This window comes from Eptatretus burgeri, chromosome 2 (assembly GCF_056783735.1).
Source record: "Eptatretus burgeri isolate ZD-2024b chromosome 2, Ebu_testis_v1, whole genome shotgun sequence".
Lineage (NCBI taxonomy): Eukaryota > Metazoa > Chordata > Myxini > Myxiniformes > Myxinidae > Eptatretus > Eptatretus burgeri.
The window spans coordinates 82,096,154-82,119,405 of record NC_140962.1 but is presented as its reverse complement, the minus strand read 5'-3'; the positions used below and the strand labels follow the sequence as shown (position 1 = coordinate 82,119,405).

General features: G+C 45.3%; 1 protein-coding gene across 8 annotated transcripts in view; it reads left to right on the top strand.

Moving 5' to 3' along the window:
• The window catches only part of LOC147032428 (corticotropin-releasing hormone receptor 2-like), a 162,671-nt gene that overhangs the window by 66,949 nt on the left and 72,470 nt on the right, over positions 1-23,252 (top strand). For all 8 annotated transcript variants that reach the window (XM_085870050.1, XM_085870049.1, XM_085870052.1 and 5 more), the window contains 2 exons: positions 6,668-6,746; positions 6,837-6,922. In XM_085870050.1, coding sequence (XP_085726176.1) covers positions 6,668-6,746; positions 6,837-6,922 — 165 coding nt within the window. The remainder of the gene's footprint in view (positions 1-6,667; positions 6,747-6,836; positions 6,923-23,252) is intronic.

Below are 23,252 nucleotides of genomic sequence, written 5' to 3'. Positions count from 1 at the left end.
TCTTCATCCTATGGAGAGTTCCAAGTCATCCACTGGCAACATCAAGGATGGTGGTCTTGAAGGCGCTCCACAACTCTTCAGGATTCTCCAAAGCACCCAGACCCCCCAACTCCCCACTCAGTCTGTTTGCAAACTCCTCAGCTACCCTCTCATCCTTGAGCTTACCAACATCTAGCCAAGGCTGGGATGGTATCATTCTCTCAGATTTACGCTGTAACTTCAGAGTTGCTACCAGAAACCTGTGGTCATTATTGAGGAACTGAGCACTCCGGTACACCCTGCAGTTCTGGACCTTCCTCCAGTGGCCATCAATGAGCACAGGGTCAACCTCCTTTGCCACACCACCAGCATTGGAATACCAAGTCCAGCGATGAGCCTGTGGGCACTGAAACCATGAATGAGTCACCCAAAGTCCATAACTTCTTGCAAAGTCAAGGAACTTAATACTATTCTTGTTCACAATTCCAGATCCATGGCGACCAACACATGTCTCATAACCATCCCTATCAATTCCAGTCGATGCATTGAAATCCTCCAAGACAAGAAGAGTATCTCTCTTGGGGCATTGATCAACCACAGACTCGAGCATGGCATAGAATGCGTCCTTCATGGTGAGAACACCCCCCTCAGTCGGAGCATATACAGAGACCAGGAAAACAACACCCAAGGAGTGACGAATCCTTCGTCTCATAATATGCTCATTGATCGGTGTTACCTCAATTATCATTGGAGTCAGCTTATTAGACACAGCTACAGCAACTCATTGGGCATGGTAACCATCAGTGACCAGACCAACAGTAGGTGTAACCTCCCGCCATGATCTTGCCACTATCCGGTCTCCGAACCTCAGAGAGTGCTGCAATACCGATGTTCAGATGCTTGAGCTCAGATAATAACAGACAGGTGATCATCCTCTCTTAGGGATAGGACATTCCATGCACCTACCCGAAGGAACCACCTCAGGGTAACCCAAGGAGACCACCGTCTGGTGGACGACACCTCAGCACCACCCCGACCGCAATGTGACCCGGGTAGGTTTCCCTGTCATTTTCATCCTGTCATCAAAGAGTGGGGGACCCAAAGGCTTTTCCCCAATACCGTCATCTGGTGAGCTGCCCTGCTGAGGGCAGCTGCACAGGAGGTATTCCCACGGAGTGGGTTTTCAGATTCATTTGCATTTTTGTGTTTTGCAGAGTGAATTTTTTTTTTATGGTGGTTGGAGTGCAAATCCTGCCATCAACCTCCAAAAAAAAAAAAAGTAACCCAACTGCAGGAGTACTTCCGCAGACACAGTTGGGCACTAGATATGGTTGGCCATTTGCTCACAAGGAGCTCCTCCGCCCTCTGAGGTCAATCAGGCTTTACACCAAAGAGGTCAATGGTTGACCGTATTCTTTCCCTTCGGGTCCTCACTGAACACAGATGAGAGTTTTGGCAGGAGCTGCTTGCAGCCGATGGTGATCTCTGCAAAGCTTTCGATTCAGTGAATCTGGATGCCCTTTGGAGGATTCTTGGTCTTCATGGGGTGCCACCAAAACTGATCACTCTGATGTCTGAACTATACTCTGGTACTGAGAGTGCTGTGAGATGTGGTGCTACCATCTCTGACATATTTCCAGTTGTTACTTCAGTTCATCAGGGATATGTACAGGCCCCCAAACTATTCAGTACTTGTATAGACTGGATTCTGGGGAGGATGTTGAAGAGATGAAGATGCGGTGCATCATATGGGAATGTCAAGATATCTGACCTTGATTTCGCAGATGATGCAGTCATCTTTGCAGAGACTCTGGATATCCTTTTGGGGGCCCTCGATGTGCTGAATTAGGAGTCGAAGCCACAGGGGTGTCTTCTCTCTACCTGTTTGTGGTGAAGATGTTGAGATCGTAGAGAGATTCACTTACCTTGGCAGTGATGTTTATATCTCTGCTGGCTGTGAGCCAGAGGTAAATAGACGTCTGGGTCGGGCCTGGGGAGTCATGGATCCACTAGATCATGGGGTGTGATGCTGTCGGTACCTGTGCAGGAGGATGAAAGTCCAAGTCTTCTTGATGGACGAAAGTCTTGCTCTATGGATGTGAGACTTGGACTCTGACCAGGGATCTGAGATGGAGACTTAATTCCTTTGGTACCAGGTCTCTTCACAGAATCTTTGGCTATCACTGGTCAGACTATGTGTCCAACGAGCGGTCGCTGAGAGAGATTCAAATGAGGTTTGTTACCTGCATAGTCCGTGAGCATCAGCCGCAGCTGTTATGGACATGTGGCTTGTTTTCATGACGCTAATCCTGCTCACCAGATTCTCTTAGCAAGGGAGCCTTGTGAGTGGAGGAGGCCAATGGCCTGACCACGTGCCTCGTAGTTGCAACAGGTTGTTCAGCATCTCAAGGAGATGGGGATGGGTCGGGCATCTGCCTGGGAGATGGCCAGACGGAGGCCCCTGGAGTACCAGCGGAAAGTGGACGCAGACGCGCTGCTCTGGCGCATGCTCCCATACCTGGCCTGACCTAACCACTAAGTCTGCAAATCTGCAAATTTGAGCTTGCCATCCACTGCTACCTCATTCAGCATGGTATTCCGAAGATATTTGGTGTGGTTGTCAGCTTCTAACAAAAGATGCCATGCCAAGTGCTTTTTTTGGCCTGTTGGCCAACTGACTTTAATTGGAGTTGGATGCGTTATCAGAGATGTTATTGACTGGGATGGTCCTTTCCTTTGTACATTGTATTATCCATTGTGAATTTTAATATGTACCTGCGGTATCTATCTTGGCTACGTTTTTGTGAACTTTGGGTCCTTTCAGCATTTTCGATCAAATCGCACTACGTTAAATTGGGATGTCTTACAATACATGTCTCTCTTTAGTGTAGATTTGTTTAACATTTCAAATCAGTTTTTATGATACAATAATGATGAAAAGTGTTATATTTAAGTTTATAATCACAAAAACATACACTAAATTTCACTATGGCAATGGATTTTCCAATTATTTCCCAAACACATTCCAAACAACTCTATCAGATGGATGAAGCATGAGGAATACTGCTCAAATATAGAATTCTTTGAAGGTGAAAGCTATCATCTGATGACCTCAAACTCATAGCATTCCATATACGAGTGAAATGCATTTCATCATCACCCATATTCATGGGTGGCAAAATGCACGCAGTTGTTCAGGATAATTCCCCAAATAACCACACTAATGGAAAATGTAATGGAGCACAGGAATACTACTTTAATATTACAGCACTCAGGAGGCAAGATCAAAATACCAGATTTTAAAAAATCGATTAGTATGGAGACCCTTCAAGGGTGACGGCCTTTTCCCCTCATGCTTTGTCTGGCCCTGAACCCGCTGAGTACCCTCTTTAATAAACAAGGACACAGATACACCCATAAATCCAATAGAAGAATGCCAAAGGAATAATTAAGGTGACACATCTGTAGACGAATGATTTAAAACTCTGCGCTGGTGACAAAAATTTTGCAGAACAACTAAAATTAGTAATATGGACATTCAAATGTCCATTCAATGGAATTCAAATGAGGACATTCAAATGGAATTTGGCCTAGATAAGTGTGCCAAATGCACATTCATAGCAGGTAAACCAAAAAAAATAGATAATATAAAAATCAACTTATGAACAACAACACACGAACTAGACAATGAAGCATCATACGAATACCTCAGAGTAGAAGAGCGTCACCAAATCTGTCACAAACTAATGTACAAAACAATAATTACTATTGTTTTTCAGGATTTTTCAGGATTAGCTTAAAAATAAGCTAATCTTGAAAACATACCTCTCCGCAAGAAACAAAGTCAAACCTATAAACCAACTGGCAGTTCCAGTGTCCCAATGCAGTTGCGAAATAGGAAACTGGCCACAATTGGAAATCAACATGCTCGATACCAAAAAAAGAAAATCCTCACCATCCACAAAATGTTCCAGAAAAAAAAAAAACTGCATCCCGCGAATGTACCTGTTGAGACAACGAGGAGGTGAACTGATGGAACTCAACCATGTTCACAGAACGATGACTATAGGATTGGCCAAGTAAGCTCAACAAATTACCAGATCCAATTTGTACACAAACATAAAGACAAAAAGCCAAAAAGGTGTCCCAAACTCACCTTGCAAAACATTTCCAAGAGCAGGTGTGAATAGAACAACTGATACAGCTCTAATGAATGTAAAGACAACAAAGGGAAAGCATAAAACAAAATATCAAGAAATATGCATTGGCAAATGGCAGAATGACAAAAGAACAGGAAGATTTTTAAAAGGAGTTTGATATATTGGGAATAGATAAAGAAGGCTCAATGAAGTGGCTAAGAAGATGTGGAGAACTGAGGTGGAGAATGAGTCATAATAAATGCTCAAGACCAAGAACACTACACCAATGGTTTTAAGAAAATGGCAGGACTCAACTGAGGTGGAGAACGAGTTGGAATAAATGCTTCAGACCAAGGACACTACATCAATGGGTTTAAGACCGAGTCAGACAAGTGTAGGTTTTACAAGGTAGAAACAGAAAGCACAAGTCACTTCCTATCGGGATGTAAAGAACTCATGTCAGAACAGCTGCACACACAAAGGCACAACAAGGTATGTGGAGTAATCCACTGGCACATCTGCCGAAATTTCAATAACTCACTCTCAGAAAAAAAACATCATGGCAGTATGAACCAAAAGCGATAATTGAAAATGAGGAGGGAGTGCTCACGTATGACCTGGCCTTCCCATCAAGCGTGGACATATAAAACAAAGCATTGCATCTGGAGATAGTACTTAATTATACAATTAGAAAAAGGTAATTAGAAAAATGACCAAATATCACGATCTGAAAAATGAAGACAAGAGAACTTTAAAGTTGAAGAGTTCCAACATTGTGCTAGTGACAGTTGGAGAAACAGGAGTAATATAAAACAACGTCACAAAGGTTTAAAAAACGATACCAAGGGAAATTACTACAAACTAACTGCACTAGGAAGATGTCCGGAGTTCAGTGACAATCCTGAAAAAGGACCCTCGGACCAAAGATATGAGAACAACAAAACTTCACAACGTGGTCCTTGAAACATGATCGTTTACCAAAATGAAGGTGGATACTTTGCATCCGAAGAGGTTTCCGTTCCACCTTCTGAAACCCACAAAAGGGAGATTGCAACAAGAGGGAAACCAACTCATCAGCAGGACCTGGTGCTAGAGGCGGTGGCTTTGAGAAATGTGAACACAGACGGTTGATTTCATCGCACAAAACAAGGATATTTTTGCAGTGCAGATTTTACTGTCTTAAAAATTTTAATAGAATCAGCAATCGACTCTGTAAATTTGCACTGTTATATTGTAACCATTTTGTCAAAATATAGGTTTGTATGAGCATGATATTTTTTTTTGGTCTGTGGATGTGTAGGAGACATCTCTACGTAATTAAGTCGGGAAACTGTGAGCTTAAGTGTTATGTGTCACCACACGGGGGATGGTGCGGTGTTAATTAGATAGAGATTAAGGCCAAGTTCCCCAGTATGTGATTGCCCCCGTGACTATTCCATATGTTTTTTGTATTAGAAACCAGAAATGGACCATTGCGGCCGAGCTGCATGACCAAGTAGGAAGAAGCCCTGCCTCCAAGGGTAACGGCAGGCGAAGTCACACCCCCGAGGCTGATGATTGATGGGCGTGACGTCAGAAGCCAGGCAGGCGTGCTGAACAGTCGAGAAGCCCCGCCTTCCCGGGTTTCGTGCGAACAAGTCACGCCCCGGAGGGAAAAAACGGTTGTTCAGTGACGTCAGAGAGAGGTCAGGGTGAACGCACGAGTGCGGAGTGAGGGACGCATGCGATCGAGAGAGAACGTAGCTAGGAGATGGCCTGTAAGAACAGGGCTTCATGGCTGGCTTTCCTTTGACGCATGAAGAAGACTGCACGATTCTCATATTCATGCTGAGGCGATTTGGCTCGCGCACTGGGCAGGAAGCTGGCCATCGACTCTTGGCTGATCGTGTGGGACGGACCTCAGAACCTTGTATATGTCACCAAAGGGGACGGCGCCATTCTGAAAAGAGCGTATCGGCAGGTGCGATAGATGAAGAAGCTGTACGACCGTCGGTGAGCCTTGGTGTTGAATACCACTCATGAATTGCCTGACGACCATTCCCGCTGCAAGAGAGCGGCTCGGCGCCATTTTTGCGTACGCCTACACGTACAAATCGAAATGCCTCGATTCCACGTTCCATAAAGACCATCTCTGGACCAAGCTATTTTCTTTGCTTTTGTTTCCCCTTGTCTGTATTTAAGTCTGGGTGGAGAGGCACCTCAATTTTGACTAGGATTAATTTACCTCACCTATTATTCTATTTTGATTATTGTTCCTTGAAAATATTTCAATCGTCATTAAATTCCCATGGTTATAAGTTGCTCTGTCCATGTATTTGTCGTGGGGTTCGAGTCCATGTATTGCATCATCTTGTTACATTGATACCTATATATTATAATGGCTCGAGAGGTCAGGGCTGGTGCTGTGGTGTTTGGTCAACAAATACATACAAACTGCACACAGTGCCTTTTCACATTTATGCATGCTCAGAATACCCGACAACTTAACTGGTTTTGCAAAATGTAGGGAAGTCTTTGAAAACCACGGATCGTTGGATATTTTGCCACAGATGCTGGTTTGGTGAGAACACTGGGACATACAAGTACATCGATTACATCTACCAAGGACCCATAATCTTGGTGTTGTTGGTAAGAATTTGGAGTTGACTTGCTTGAATAGACTCAAGATATAAATATGAACATCACAGTTTGTGTTCAAACTAACCTTCTTTCACACAGGTGAATTTTGTGTTCCTCTTCAACATTGTGCGGATCCTAATGACCAAGCTAAGAGCATCTAAAACCTCCGAGACGATTCAATACAGGTTGTTATGCTCACACATCACATACAGAGTTATGCATTGATGTTTGGAATTCAATTGTTACCTTCTCTTTGTTTAAGTCACACTGTGAGATCGTGGATTGTTTTGAGGTTCTATTACATGAGTGTTAAGGTCTCCAAAGAGGAAAATTTCAACCCCGAATAACTTCATGGTTTAGACTTACTTTTGAACAGTCTCGCATTAAATCACAGCATGAGCACATGATGTTTGTCTTTCTCGACATAAACATGCATTTCTCTTTCTTGATGATTTTTACAAGTGAAATTTGAAAAGTAGTGTCGATTGAGGAATATAGATATGCATGAGGGTAAACATCTCCTCGTTATGTTCTCTTGCAAAACGAAGATGTGCAACATGAGAGGATGAAAAATCATGGATTGTTGAGGTCACAGCCAAACACAGATGAATATTTCATTGTTTATAAAGAAGAAACATACACGATGAGAAAATGCAATATTAAGTGAAAACAAAAGTGGACTATGATTATAATCGTTAATCAGAAACAGTTAACTTTTTTTTTGTAATCTCACGTCAAAACATTAAAAAAAAACTTTTGAAACCATATTTAACCTCCACCATCGAAGATCGGAGGTTACTGTTTTCACCCCTTTCTGTTTGTTTGTTTGTTTGTTTGTTTGTGAACAGTATTACGGAAAAACTCCTCGACGGATTTCGACGAAACTTGGTGGGGGGGGGGTTAGGTATGGTCCAAGGATCATGCCATTAGATTTTGGACTTGGTCCCCCCCCCCACCCAAAAAAAGAAAAAATTAAGAGAATTTTTTTTTTTTTGCATTTCTACATGTTTTAAGTGATTTCCAACCCCCCCCCCAAAAAAATTGAGAAAAATTTTTTTTTTTGCATTTCTACATGTTTTAAGTGATTTCCAACCCCCTCCCAAAAACATTGTTGGAGAAAAATTTTTTTTTTGCATTTCTACATGTTTTAAGTGATTTCCAACCCCCCCCCCCAAAAAAAAATTGTTGCAACTTTTTTTCAACAAAATTTCGATTTCTTTTTTTTGCATTTCTACATGTTTTAAGTGATTTCCAACTCCCCCCCCCCCCCCCAAAAAAAAAATGTTGGAGAAAAGAACTATAACTCTGTCAGCACTGTTGACATCATATTTAATGAATAAGACATAAGGTTCACTTGAGTGACCCAGCAGTATTGACGGCGGAGGTTTTGCACTCTCCCGAGTGCTCCCCCTCTAGTTGAATATCATACCGTGTGAATGCCTTCATAAAGTAAACAATGCATGAACAGAAAACAGTGTAGAATCTTCATTTGGTTATGAATTATATGCATGTGAACAAAAGGCCTGTGTCAAAATATTGTTGCGGATTCGCACCCGCCGGCGTGCTGACGGCCACGTAACTCGAATCGCGGCACGTCGCCCACCGGACGGACAATCCAGTCGTGACCCTCTCGGACTAACGCCGGGAACCAGTCACGGGTGGGCCTTTCGGTCTCACCGCGATCGAGCCAATCAGCCCCCGCGTGGGATAGGGTTGCTCGCCAAATTCGACCTACCTAAGTACCCACGCGGAGGGTAGACCGGGCGATCGCACCTCGCCGCAGGTCGACTTCGGACACGGGCCACTTAAGCGACCCGTTCCGTACTATCAGAATAACCGAGCGGTGTTATCGTCGACCTCGACGGTTCGATTAATTATCGGGCGTATTCAGCCCACTACCAACCCTTTACGTGAAGCAAGATGAGGATTCAATGAAGGAAATGACGAAGCGAAGCGGGAAACAGTTCAACACAAAGCACATTTATTCGCGACACACGGGAGCACACATATACAATTCCACCAAATGCACACAGAAAAGACACAATGTAATTTACACAAAAAGCAAATGTAAAAGCGAAAACACAATGCAGAGCTAATACCGACTACCGAGCACACGGCAACACTTATAAAATTTTACTTCACAGACGGCGCCGACAACACATACCCAAAACCAAGGAAAAAATACCCTCAAGGATGAGGCGGGCCTGAGGCCGAGACCGGGTCGCGCCTACCTGTCTGGTGATGAGACGCGGAGCGGCGATGGCGCCTCAACTCCGCGGGCCTCGCGGACAGTGTCTGGTAGGGGGTGGGAAAGGGGCCCCCTTGGTCGCACTATCTCAGCGCGGGGGGAAACAGGAGGGGGTTGCTGATGCTCGGGGTATAGAGGATTTTTATTATCCCGCGACGAGCGTCTCCACCTCGGCCAGGTCGCGCTGTCGGCCTCCCAGGGGTGCAGCTCCCTGCACGACGCGAGCACCCCCTCGTCCGCCCTCGCCGCCTCTCCACAGCTCCGTCCCCTCCGTTCCGACTCCAACGCACACGACGACCAGCTCCTTCCACCGCCCGCGAAGTCTTGACTCTCTGTTTCCGACTCTCCGACTCTCCTACTCTCCTACTCTCCGCCTCTCGACTCTCCTACTCTCCTACTCTCCGTCTCTGGACTCTCCTACTCTCCGCCTCTGGACTCTCTGGTTGACGAACACGGTCCTTTTATCCGCCCCGTAGCTTCGCCCTCTCATCTTTGACCCCCTCCCTTCGACCTTTCACCTCGCTCCCCATTGGCCCGAGAAAAAGTGGGCGTGAAGGCTTTTTGATCCATAAATTTGCATATATCGATCGCCCTGGGGGCGGGGCCACCCGCCCCTCGCTCACCGATTGGACGGCAAAAAGTGGGCGTGTGTCGTTTTTGATCCGTTTTTGAAGCACAAAATCCGTGATTTTGTACATGCTGTTCGGCGCGCGCCCTGCACGAGTCCAACACCGGTACCCACAGCGGGGCAAGAACGGTGGCGATGCGACGGTTGCGAGGTGTGACGGGAAGGTCGTGGCGGTTGTGGTGAAGCGGCGTTGTGGTTGGTGGTTGATGTTGTGGTTGTGGTGGTAATCATGGCGGTTGGTCCAAAATAAAGATAGTAAAAGAAAAACGGCTATCCTGAAGAGTCGCAGCACGCATAAATGACATGTATTCCCACTAGACAACGGGTTTGGGCCTAACTACACATGTACTTACCGAGATATCTCACCTAAGGGACCTGAATGGTGGTTTGCGAATTTGGTAACCACAACACTACCCCCTCCTTTTTACAGACTCGTCCCGAGTCGTCAAATTTTCGTGTGCCATCATGTGTAGTTTTCCCCTAGTACATTTTACCTACGGATCCCTGAGTGCGACATTCATGGTATTCGTGTCCCCAAAATAAATAACCTGAGGGCTGCGTAACTATCTAAACAAACTCACTCACACGGACGACTTAAATAAAATTGCCGGCGCTAAGACATACATGCCGGGGGCGCACTCATATTTACAGTACATCTTAACCTTAACTTACAAATTTTACACTAAACCATGGCCCAGGATCATTGAACTCTGCAAAAGAAAAGCAGTGAGCAGGGAGCCAGGCTGCCCGCATGCAGTCTCTGGCTCAAAACAATGCAGGTGACAGGGAACGTGGCTGGCTGCTCACACGCAGTCCAAGGCCTTCCCTTTTGAACTGAACGCAGTGAACCACAACGGTGCATGGGCTGCACAACGCAGTCTCCGTGCCAGCTCAAGTGGCACACGCAATGAGCACAACGAATGGATGGATGAACACAAACACGGTGCACGGGCCGCCACTGCAGGCCCGTGTTGTAGCTGCCAACAGGGCAGTTCTCGCAGCTTGCAAACTGTTGCCTTGCGGATCCTGGCGCACATGGAAATGAACAGGGGGGGGCAAAGCAAAAATTGAATGGGGCGGTGAACGTGGGCAGTGGGCATGGCATGGCAAAGGCAGCAGGCAAACACAGCCCGCCGAAGAAGGCCGTTGCAGGCAAACACAGCCGGCAGATGAACTGGCCGGCACAGGCCTTGAAGAAAAACAGCCAGCAGATGAACTGGCCGGCACAGGCCTTGCAGCACAGCAGCTGCAGACGATCCAGCCGGCACAGGCCTCGCAGCAAAACAACAGCTGCCGATGAAGTTGGCCGGCACAGGCCTTGAAGAAAAACAGCCAGCCGATGAAGTTGGCCAGCCTTTGCCGTTCAATGGAGGTTGGTGGAGGGAGTGCGGTGGTGCTGGCCACTTGGAAGGCGGGCTCGGACCTACCTACCTGTCTCCCTCCCAACCTATCGCCTTTGCCTGTCACTGTACATACCCACTCCCTTAATTTGTCAAACGCCAATTTAGCCCCAACTTATTTTTTTGTTGTTTTTATTTTTACTCCCCCACTATAAATCGTCCCCTAACCCCCTTTATCGTCCTTGTTCGGCTAACCTATCCTGTCACCTAGCCTACTCCCAACCCCTACGTTCCCTTCCCGGAGGGGAACAAGGGAGAGCTAATGTCCTGTGTCGAGGCCCAACGAAGCCTCAGAATGGCCTCCCCAGAGTTCGGCGATCTATAACCAAAGTGGGTCCAGCGGCCCACAACGACAGCGAGGGGATGGATGGTGCGGAGGGGTACACTTCCTAATCTACCCTATCCATTTAACTGTTAAACTACCCCGGGGCTTTCAACAAGCGCCTCTCGCTTAAAGTATTGGTTCTAACAACCCAGATTCCCGTCGCCTGTGTTGGTGTCCTCACAATTTCGGGCCTCGCCCCCCAATTTTCTCTCCGTGCCCTCACACGGTCTCCTGGCTGGGACACGTGGCTCCCTTTGGCAGGCACGACCCTCTGCCGATTCTCCCGCTATGGCACCCCCGGGCACTACACTGCCTCCGAGCCTACCAGCTCCCTAACACCGGGAGTGCCCCCCATGGCACCTCCCCTGAAACGCACACGTGGCAGGCCGGCCTCCCGGGCCCCTTTCCGAGGGTCACCCGTGCCCACAACACTGCCCACGCGGCTAATGGCGCCCCGGGCCCCGCACCAAGCAGGCGCACCCGTGCCCACTACTCTATCCCGGCCCCCCATGGGCCCTTGGCCTACCGCGGCCGACTAGCCTGGTGCCCGGGGTACCCACTCAGCGATACTCACCTTTCGCAGCCACGCTCCCAAGCCCGTCAACAGGGCTCCTGCACCCCTCCAAATGGGTCTCGAGCCTACTTTCCCACCAACAGCAAAACGACCTCCATTTTTCAATTTGACTAACCCAGCTAACTCACTTTACTCTGACCCCGGGGTCCCTTGGGCGGGAGTCACTCCTCCCCCAATCACTCATCGCACCATGCATTCCCCATTCACTCCACACACACAGACCCGCTGGCCTCACTCACTCGCCAAGTACTCACCTCACAACTCACAACTCTTCAACACACACACCGCTGAACTCTGCCATCCTCCTAACTACATCCCCTAACTAACTCGTGCTCCCACGTCGTCCCTTAAACTATAGCACGTTCCATTTAACACTACGTCGCTAAACTACGTCAACTCTACACACTCAAAGTCTGTCACTGTCTCCTAACTCAAAAATTCATTTTATTTCCCCACCTAAATCTCGCTACAATCCCTCTATCTAATCCATTCCACGGACTCCATGAGGACTTACCCCTGCCCCATGAAGTCGGTCTAGCTAAGCCAACCCTTCCCCCTAACTAGTTTCCATCCTGTGCCCCGGTGTCAAGGGGGTCTTTCACCCTTTGCCCAGGAATCCTGTGCACCCGAAAGTGAGGCTTGTTTTTTCCTTTTTTTTTTTCATGCGCAGCACCTGCGCGGCAACTCAGAGCTCGCGCACTTTACACCTGCCCGTGACGTCATGCAGCTGCACGTGTTCCTCGTCCCTCCTTGGACGCTACCATCCGGCAGAGATACCCCTCCTGCCGGATTCCAACCACACGTGCAGCCATGACGTCACCGTGCGCAAAAAAAAACACAAGCCCCACGTCTCGAGGGGTTCCCCACGCGAACACATGTGCTTTGCCCGTTGGAGCTCAACACACACGATCGCGTGGAGAACCCGTCCGGTCCAAATCCGTTTACCTGCCTAAACTTTGTCCGTCCGCGGGATCGGCAAATCCACCGCGTGAGTTTCCGGACCGGGACTTCACTCTCGCAAGCGAGCACGTGGTGGTCTCGTGCGTTGCACAGCACAGACCGCGTGCTCACTGCTGGGTGAACCCGGCACGGTCCCCGAAACGACCACAGCCGCTACTCGGCTTTCTTTCCTCTATCGCCTTCGTCGTCGCCATTCGACCCACGCACACCTGCGTGTTACGACGCACACAGTCCACTCCATCACATTCACACCGGGAGACGCGGCTGCGTGCTCCCGCATGCCAACCGACATCTCCCTCACATACCGCTCTCTCACACACACGGTCTCCCTTGCACAAACCATACCACTCACCCGTGGTGCTCCATTCACTCGCGCGGGGGCACTCACCCGCGGTGCCTCACCCACACACGCGAGGGCACTCACCCGCGGTGCCTCACACACACACGGCCTCACTCACACACGCGGGGGCACTAACCCGCGGTGCCTCACTCACACTGGCCGTTTCATCCACACACGCGGGGGCACTAACCCGCGGTGCCTCATCCACACACGGCGTGCTGGGAAGCACGTACTCTGGCACAATCGCCACCTCACCACTCACACACGGGGTCGCTTCCACACACGGGGACGCACTCACACCTTGCACCACACACACAGGGACAACCATACTGGGGATTTGTGTCCCCACAAGGGTCTCCGGGGCCTCTATACCCCCCAAGCTTTCCGTGCACCCGTCCACAGCACCCGTCCCCTCAACCTCGCAAAGCACGACCGAACTCACCTGGTCGTGACTCGCCTCAAGGGGGCATACTCCCTCCCCTCGTTCCTGGAGGAGGCCATCCAGGTGCTCGCACTGGGTCCCCACACGCTCCGCGAGCTCACCCCCATTGTCTTCCACTACCTCCGTGTGTGTGTGCACGTCACTTACCCCGTCTTCATCGTGTTTATTGGTCTCTGCTTCTTTCTGGCGTCTTTCCCTTATCTTTATGTAGGTCAACCTTGCTTTCTCTTTAAGTCGCTCCCGTCCTTCCCTGTTTTTCACTCCTTGCTCTTTCACGATCTCCGCGTACCTCATCCTTGCTTTCCGTATTAATTGTTCTTTTCTCTCCCTCGCAATTACTTTCACCTCGTCTCTTGTCTCCCGAATTACTTTTTCCTTACCCGCCTCCACCGCGGGCCTGTCAGCCGTTGCATCCCCTTCCAGCTCGTTTGTTCCGACACGTGGAGTCGCCATTTTAAGTTCCCTGCTCACGGCCTTCATGCCCGCCTGCAGGCATCGGCCCATGTTCTGCGTCTCACCCCGTAGTTCTTTCATTTCTTTTTTCATTTGCTTGCCCATGCTTTTCATTTCGTTTATAAATTCATTTGCGTTTGCATCCATTTTCGCTGTCATTGCCGCCAGCATGGCGAATAGCTGGGCCATGTCGGGTGCGCTTGGGTGAGCCGTTTCGGCAGGGGTTGGGGAAGGGTTTTGGTGGAGAGGGGGGGGGAGGTGTCATACACTGCGGCCGCTGCCGCACCCATTTCGGGCTCTGGGTTCAGTTGGGCGAGTCCGTGTTCCTGCACAATCAACATTTCCTGCTCGGGGATTCCATCCTGGACCATGGATCCTACACATTCTACATCCATTTCTAATACCCCCGGCTCCCGCTCGCCTTGAGACGCCATCTTGCTTCTCTTAAAGGGTTAATTTCGCTCGCTCGTAATTTGGAGGGAATCGGGGGTCGCTTCTCTCACCCCTGGACCGATTCCCGTGAATTTAGCCGGAGACAGGAGAGCCCGTTTTCCTGTTCTCCGATACCAGTGCCGCGAGGAGGGCGATGAATTTGAATTTGTATCGCACGACCTGACACCAGTGTTGCGGATTCGCGCCCGCCGGCGTGCTGACGGCCACGTAACTCGAATCGCGGCACGTCGCCCACCGGACGGACAATCCAGTCGTGACCCTCTCGGACTAACGCCGGGAACCAGTCACGGGTGGACCTTTCGGTCTCACCGCGATCGAGCCAATCAGCCCCCGCGTGGGATAGGGTTGCTCGCCAAATTCGACCTACCTAAGTACCCACGCGGAGGGTAGACCGGGCGATCGCACCTCGCCGCAGGTCGACTTCGGACACGGGCCACTTAAGCGACCCGTTCCGTACTATCAGAATAACCGAGCGGTGTTATCGTCGACCTCGACGGTTCGATTAATTATCGGGCGTATTCAGCCCACTACCAACCCTTTACGTGAAGCAAGATGAGGATTCAATGAAGGAAATGACGAAGCGAAGCGGGAAACAGTTCAACACAAAGCACATTTATTCGCGACACACGGGAGCACACATATACAATTCCACCAAATGCACACAGAAAAGACACAATGTAATTTACACAAAAAGCAAATGTAAAAGCGAAAACACAATGCAGAGCTAATACCGACTACCGAGCACACAGCAACACTTATACAATTTTACTTCACAGACGGCGCCGACAACACATACCCAAAACCAAGGAAAAAATACCCTCAAGGATGAGGCGGGCCTGAGGCCGAGACCGGGTCGCGCCTACCCGTCTGGTGATGAGACGCGGAGCGGCGATGGCGCCTCAACTCCGCGGGCCTCGTGGACAGTGTCTGGTAGGGGGTGGGAAAGGGGCCCCCTTGGTCGCACTATCTCAGCGCGGGGGGAAACAGGAGGGGGTTGCTGATGCTCGGGGTATAGAGGATTTTTATTATCCCGCGACGAGCGTCTCCACCTCGGCCAGGTCGCGCTGTCCGCCTCCCAGGGGTGCAGCTCCCTGCACGACGCGAGCACCCCCTCGTCCGCCCTCGCCGCCTCTCCACAGCTCCGTCCCCTCCGTTCCGACTCCAACGCACACGACGACCAGCTCCTTCCACCGCCCGCGAAGTCTTGACTCTCTGTTTCCGACTCTCCGACTCTCCTACTCTCCTACTCTCCGCCTCTCGACTCTCCTACTCTCCTACTCTCCGCCTCTGGACTCTCCTACTCTCCGCCTCTCGACTCTCCTACTCTCCGCCTCTGGACTCTCTGGTTGACGAACACGGTCCTTTTATCCGCCCCGTAGCTTCGCCCTCTCATCTTTGACCCCCTCCCTTCGACCTTTCACCTCGCTCCCCATTGGCCCGAGAAAAAGTGGGCGTGAAGGCTTTTTGATCCATAAATTTGCATATATCAATCGCCCTGGGGGCGGGGCCAATTCGCCCCTCGCTCACCGATTGGACGGCAAAAAGTGGGCGTGTGTCGTTTTTGATCCGTTTTTGAAGTACAAAATCCGTGATTTTGTACATGCTGTTCGGCGCGTGCCCTGCACGAGTCCAACACCGGTACCCACAGCGAGGCAAGAACGGTGGCAATGCGACGGTTGCGAGGTGTGACGGGAAGGTCGTGGCGGTTGTGGTGAAGCGGCGTTGTGGTTGGTAGTTGATGTTGTGGTTGTGGTGGTAATCATGGCGGTTGGTCCAAAATAAAGATAGCAAAAGAAAAACGGCTATCCTGAAGAGTCGCAGCACGCATTAATGACATGTATTCCCACTAGACAACGGGTTTGGGCCTAACTACACATGTACTTACCGAGATATCTCACCTAAGGGACCTGAATGGTGGTTTGCGAATTTGGTAACCACAACAATATGAAGGTTACGAATGCATCACATCACTGTTTATCTGTAATCTTGAGCAGCTTTTCATTTGATTAACAGTCAATTAGGTCCAAGCAGATGATTCACAAAGGGTCAAACAGCTGACCATGGATGGCTTATTTGTTCATAAGACCATTGAGTCTGGTTCTAAGCCACTGAATGGTGTGTGATCGTCAACTGTTTCACCCTCCTCGTGATTTGTTGGTAAACTCAACATGAGAATCTATATATAGAAACAGCTCGGTCATCCGTCCGTCCAGCCGTGTGACTATTATTTATGTTCTATTGGAATGTACCTTTCGACCCCTTAGACTTCGACATTCTAAGACCCTGAAGACTCTTAAGACCCAAAAGACCTCAGAGACACACAGAAGACCCAAAAGTCTCAAAAGACCCCAAAGACCACCAATATCTCGAAGATCCCCAAGACCCAAAACACCCCCAAGACCCCAAACAACCCCCGAGACCCCGACGACCCCCAAAACCCTGATGACCCTCAAGACCCCCCAAGACCCTGACGACACCCGTAACTGTGATGACCCCAAACACTCCCCAAGACCTGATGATCCCGAAAACCCCCCCCCCAAAGACCCCGAAGACCCAAGGACCCCAAAGGCCCCAAAGACCCAAAAGTCACTGAAGACCCAAAAGACCCAGAAGACCCTGAAGACCAAAAACACCCAGAAGACCCTGAAAACCAAAAACACCCAAAAGATCCCAAAAGACTCAAGAAGACCCTAAAGATACAAAAGATCCTGAGGATCCAAAAGTCCACAAGGACCCAAAAAGACCCTGAAGACCCCAACGACCCCTGAAGACCCCAATCACGAATAATTATATTCGTGATTACAAACATCGCAGTACATTGTATTCACCATATTTATATCATAAAACTTTGCTTAAACGAAAATTTTCTTGATGAAAATTTTGTTTAATTTATAGGTGAATCTGTGCTAAAAACCATTTTATCCTCCAACTTTTTCACTTAATAAATACAATTCTTCAAGACACAAAAGACAAGTTTCAATCAATCTCTTCATTTGTAAAGGATACTGAGAAATATGTCAAGGATGTAAAATTGAACAAAGATAAATATAACAACTATTGGATAAAAACAATTATGGTGGATAAGATGAGTTCTTCAATTTCCTTCAGTGGAAAGGCTTTTAGTATACCTGGTAGAACATCAATTAAAGTATCTCGAACAAAAGTTTCTCCTCTCCTTCTGGTAATATATTCAAAACTAGAAAAAGCAATGAAACAAGAAAAAGTATCAAAAAACAAAAACCTTATGGATGAAGCTTAAGAAAGAAAAGATAAGACCATCTGTAATATGCAAGGAGAAATTTGTATTTTTTTCAACAACCCTAAAGATGTAAATCCTGATGAAATAAAGGATGTTAATATATCAGGTGAAATGACATTTCGTTCAATAGTAGTTAAGGATCATTTTAAAATTACCTTTAATATAAAAAATGTTGTAGTTGAATCTGGTAATGAAAAAGAGTAGAAAGATATCGATGGTAATATAATTAAATACGAGTCAATATGCAATTGAAAGTATAGATGAATTTCAGTTTAAGTAAAGTTTTACTTTATAAATATGCTACACTTCCCTGATTCTCCATATGACAAATTTGAGAATTGTCCTGCATGTGAAAGACAGGGATTAAACACAGAGTCAAAAGCCTATTAACAATGTATATTCTGTGATTATCTTCTAATTAATGATAATAAAAAAATTAAAAAGGAAAATAATTCTTTTAAATTTACACCAAAAATGAATTACTTTACAAGATTGATTAGAGAAATGAATGTAAAGTATGAGGGTGATAACACACCTTTCCTTACAAGGGAAGAAACTGAACGTATTAGCAAAATGTTCAAAGGATTGTTGTTATATATTATTCATGGATGTGATTTTCAGGGAAATATCAACACAAGATATTGCATAAATAAAATAATGGATTATCTTGAAATTAAACCTGAACTTAGGATAAAATATAGAGTTCCTAAAAAAGCCAATAATAAATTAAATAACCTGTTTTCCAAATATATAAATGAATGATTTTTTTTCCCATTTGGGAAAATAAGATAAAATTTAACAATCATAAAAATCTTCCAAATTCATTAAGATGTCTCATAGTTGGTTCAAGCGGATGTGGAAAAACCTGCTTACTTTTGAAGATGCTCCTGACTCCCAACTTTTTAGATTATGATAATTTAATAATTTTCACAAAGTAGAGTTTTCAACCAGAGTATCAACTACTCTCACCAGGTTTTAATGCTGGTCTTCAAAAAGAAGATATAATCAGTTTATTTAAACTTCAAAAAAACCTAAATGATTATAACATTGAAGATATAATTCAACTATTTTGTGATACACAGAGATGTAAAAAGAAATCAAAACCGATAACTTGTATTCTTAGTGATAATACGGATGATATACCGTCTCCCCAAGATTTGGATAAATCAAAAAAGAACCTCGTTATCTTTGATGATTGTGTTCATGAGAGAAACCAAACGGTAATGGACAGCTACTACACAAGAGGGAGACATTCTTCTTGTAATTGTATTTATCTTAGTCAATCGTACTTTCAACTTCCTCGTCGTTCCATCAGAAACAATGCTAATACTTTTATTTTATTCAAGTTAAATTCAATGGATATAAATAATTTTTGGAGAGATAATTGTTCTACATTATGTAGTAAAAAGGAATTTGGGGATTACATGAAGCACACGACTGAAAAATATAAATATATTGTTGTGAAACAAGATGAGATATTTAGGGATATATTTTTTGTTTTATAAACAATATACATATATAAATGACAACTATTGTTATAAATCTTGTGGGTAAATCTGCTTCTTGAAAAAAAGTTTCATAAAGCAAGGTTCTTGTGTAGTACAAATGAGAATATTGTAAATTTACTTAAAAAAACACCCTGCGATACGCATTGTATCAACAACAACGAGAGCAATAAGACCTGGAGAAGTAAAAGGTGAAGATTATCACTATATTTCAGTGGAGGAACATATGCGATTGAGGAATGAAGGTCAAATATTTGAGGAGGTTTCTCTTGGTACAACAAAATATTCACATTGTAAGAGTGAGTTAAGGAAACTAAAATCTGGTGGTCTTAGGATATTAGAAACTAATCCAGAAGGAATGAGACAAATTATTAAACACCTGAGCGGAGTGAAGATTTTATCATTCGGTTTTGATATTGATGAAGAAACTCAACGCAAACGTATGAAAAGCAGAGATGCAAGTATTAGTGAAGAAGAAATTACAACTCGTATTAATGTTAAGAAAGAATTTGATGAAATATTTAAAGAAAAGGATTTATTTGAACACATCGACTTGGATGATGAAGAAAAGGAAAATTTCCCTGTTGATCTTTACAATTCATTAAATGATATTTTCCAATAAATAAATGGATGCGAAAGAAAGAGCAAGAAGATTTAGGGAACATCAAGAGTTGGTTTCAAAAGTTGTAAAACAACAGGAAGACAAAGAAGAAACGCAGACAAAAACTAACGGGTGAAGAAGCATTTGAAAGAAAACAAGAGAAATTTTTTAAACCACTTTTAAAAACTTCCCAATAAAAAATTATAGATGTTTCCACAGTTCCCACAATAAAATATACTCCGAGAAAGCTCCAAATGTTAAAAGATTTCAGTCAAATGACGGAGGACGAATTAGAGCATATAGGAGAATTAGAATATGATGATGAAGGATTATTTCAACAACTGGAAGAGATGAATTGACCCCCTGATTATATTGTGAATGCTCTTCAAAACAATGAATATTCAGTGGATTCAAAAACCAAAGCAGGACTCATTCCAAAAGAACAACCAGCAATATTTCATCTTGTTCAAGAAAAGGTATTGATATTTAATGATGAATTAAAGTTCTTGGGTTCTGCTCAACCCCCTGTTAAACTAACTCTGAGATTAATGTTTCTTCTCACAAAAGATGGAAGACAAGGTTCAACTGTGAGGGATGAATCAAAGTATATTGATAAACTATTGGATATGAAAAATAATGATGATAAAGTATATATTGATCTGCTGAACTCTGTTGATTATAGGGTTATTCTTTCTGGTAAAAGTAGGAAGAATGAGAAGGAGAAACACATTATTCAGGCTATAAGTATCCTTGGTTCAGGTGTTGGTTTTCTTCCAAATGACCCATCACAATTAGTTAATAGACTGTTATTGTTGTTCGGCAGTAAGAACGCTGGAAATAACAATTGTTTAATTAAGCATCAGCCATTTTAGACCAGTTGATGAACATGAAAATAATTAATAAATCTCAATATAAAGACATTTTATCTCATTAAATAAGATGAGAAGCACAATCCTGAGTTTTCATTTCACAACAAGCGACCACACATCTTCATTCCCATACCCACTACAACTTGACACAACAAAAGAATATGAGGCATCTTTATTGTCCTTGTAAACTTATAATACCTTATTTAATATAACTGAGAAAAATGACAAGTTTAGTTATAATCCGGGAAGTGGATACAAAATGATAACAGTCTCACCCGGAGCATATGAGATTTCTCAAATATCTTCCAAAATTGCTCGTCTTATGAAAGAACAGGGTGATGAACCAAAAAATATTGTTATAGACATTCAAAAACATACTTCAAAATCAACGGTGAAACTTAAAAGTAACTACAAGGTTGATTTCACAATTGATAATTCATTTAGAGAGTTATTGGGTTTCTCCTCAAAAAAGATTGAAACTAATGGGACGTTTTACAGTGATAATGTCATTCAAATATCCTCAGGAATAAACTCGGTATTAATTCACTGTGATTTGATTGATGGTGCTTATATTGATGGAATTAAAACAAATACAATATTTTCATTCAGTGCATGCTCAACCCCAATTGGTTATAAATTCAATATGGAACCCAAAAATTTGGTTTATCTCCCTGTGTCAGGAAAAAACATACAGAGTTAATTTTAGGATAACCGACCAAGATAATCGTATGATTTCTTTCAATGGGGAAGTTACATCCATCAGAATTCAGCGACGTGAAGTTTTCCAATAAATAAATACGATGGTTATTGTGAGGAAACACGAGTTGGGAAAATTTAAAATAAGTACAGGAGAAGGGATGTTCCTTTCCCCATACTACAAGGGTGAAGGTATAGGCCCAGTCACACCTTGACGTTTTAGCCAACGTATGCCGATTTTTGAAATTTTTTTCTAAAACGCTGGCACACGTTGAATACGTTATGGGTAAGTTTTGATAACATTGAGAGCACGCTGAAAAACACCGCCATACGTCGTTGTACGCTGGCTTTAAACGTTGTACTTTTCGGTTGTCCTCAAATTTTTGCATGCTTGAAATTTCACGACGTATGCCGGCGTATGACTCACACGTTCCACAAGTTGGCCACAAGTGGCCACAAGTTGTATGCACGGTCTGCGATCGTTGACAGATATCAACACATGCTACTTGTAAGTTAATCATAAGTTGAGACACGCCGAGGTAATGTTTAGCGTACCCGAAACTTATTTCTAACCTATGATTAACGTGTTGTTGGCACGTTACGCGATCGTTGCCACACGTCGACAGACGTTACTTTTAAGTTACTCATAGGCTGAAAGACGTCGGTATAATGGATCGTCCTTGCGTCAGCGTCCACGGCCACGGCCAGGACACTTATTTGCAGCATTCTTCAAACTTTTCTTCGGCATGACGAGGATGTTCACACTTCGATGTCTAGCTTGGCTATGATTCCAATTGTCCATCGGCAGCGTCTATTTAAAATAGTGGAGTTTGAGCGTTTTAACACGTTCAGAAGAAACGCTTCAAATTTCCAAACCCCAGCGTCAAAAACAAAGGCGAGTGACAGCAATTTAAATCGTTCATTGTAAACAATTAAAATAGTTGAGTGGTACCGTTTAAAAGTCGTTTAGTGTAAAAAAAATCCAATTGTTGAGCGCAAGCGTCTACTTTCAATAGTGGAGTTTGAGCGATTTAGCACGTTCAATAGAAACGATTAAAATTTCTGAGCGCCAGCGTCAAAAAACAAAGGCGAGTGACAGCAATTTAAATCGTTCATTGTAAACAATGAAAATAGCTGAGTGGTACCGTTTAAAGGTCGTTGAGTGTAAAAAAAAATCCAATTGTTGAGCGCAAGCGTCTACTTTCAATAGTGGAGATGCAGCAGTGATGCACGTCAATGTGTGTTGGGACTACGTAAAGAATTGGTTCAAAGCACGTCAAACATAAGTTAGAAATAAGTTTTGCGTAAAAAAGGACATTACCGCGACGTGTTTCGACTTGAGTAGCTTATAAGTAGCCTTTGTGGACGTGTGTAAGCGTCCACATATCGTGTGTACAACTTATCCCCATCGCATGCAGAACGTGTGTCATACGCCAAGTACGTCGTAAAATTTTGAACATGTTTAAAATTTCTTGACGTACTCTACTTACTACGACGTATGATAGTGTACTTTAGCGTTCTACTCACGTATACCAAACTTACTCATACCGTATTTGATGTGTCCCAACGTTTTAGACACATTTTTCTTAGGTCAGCATACGCTGGCAAGATCGCCAAGGTGTGACCGCGATGTTGACACTTCCATTTCTACGGCAGTTATGATTCGAATCGTTGTGAGTCAGCCTTTTAATAGGCTACGTCACGACATCGTCGGCGATGCGTGCAACTCGCTATGCCTAAGTTAGACTATCGTTGGGCATAC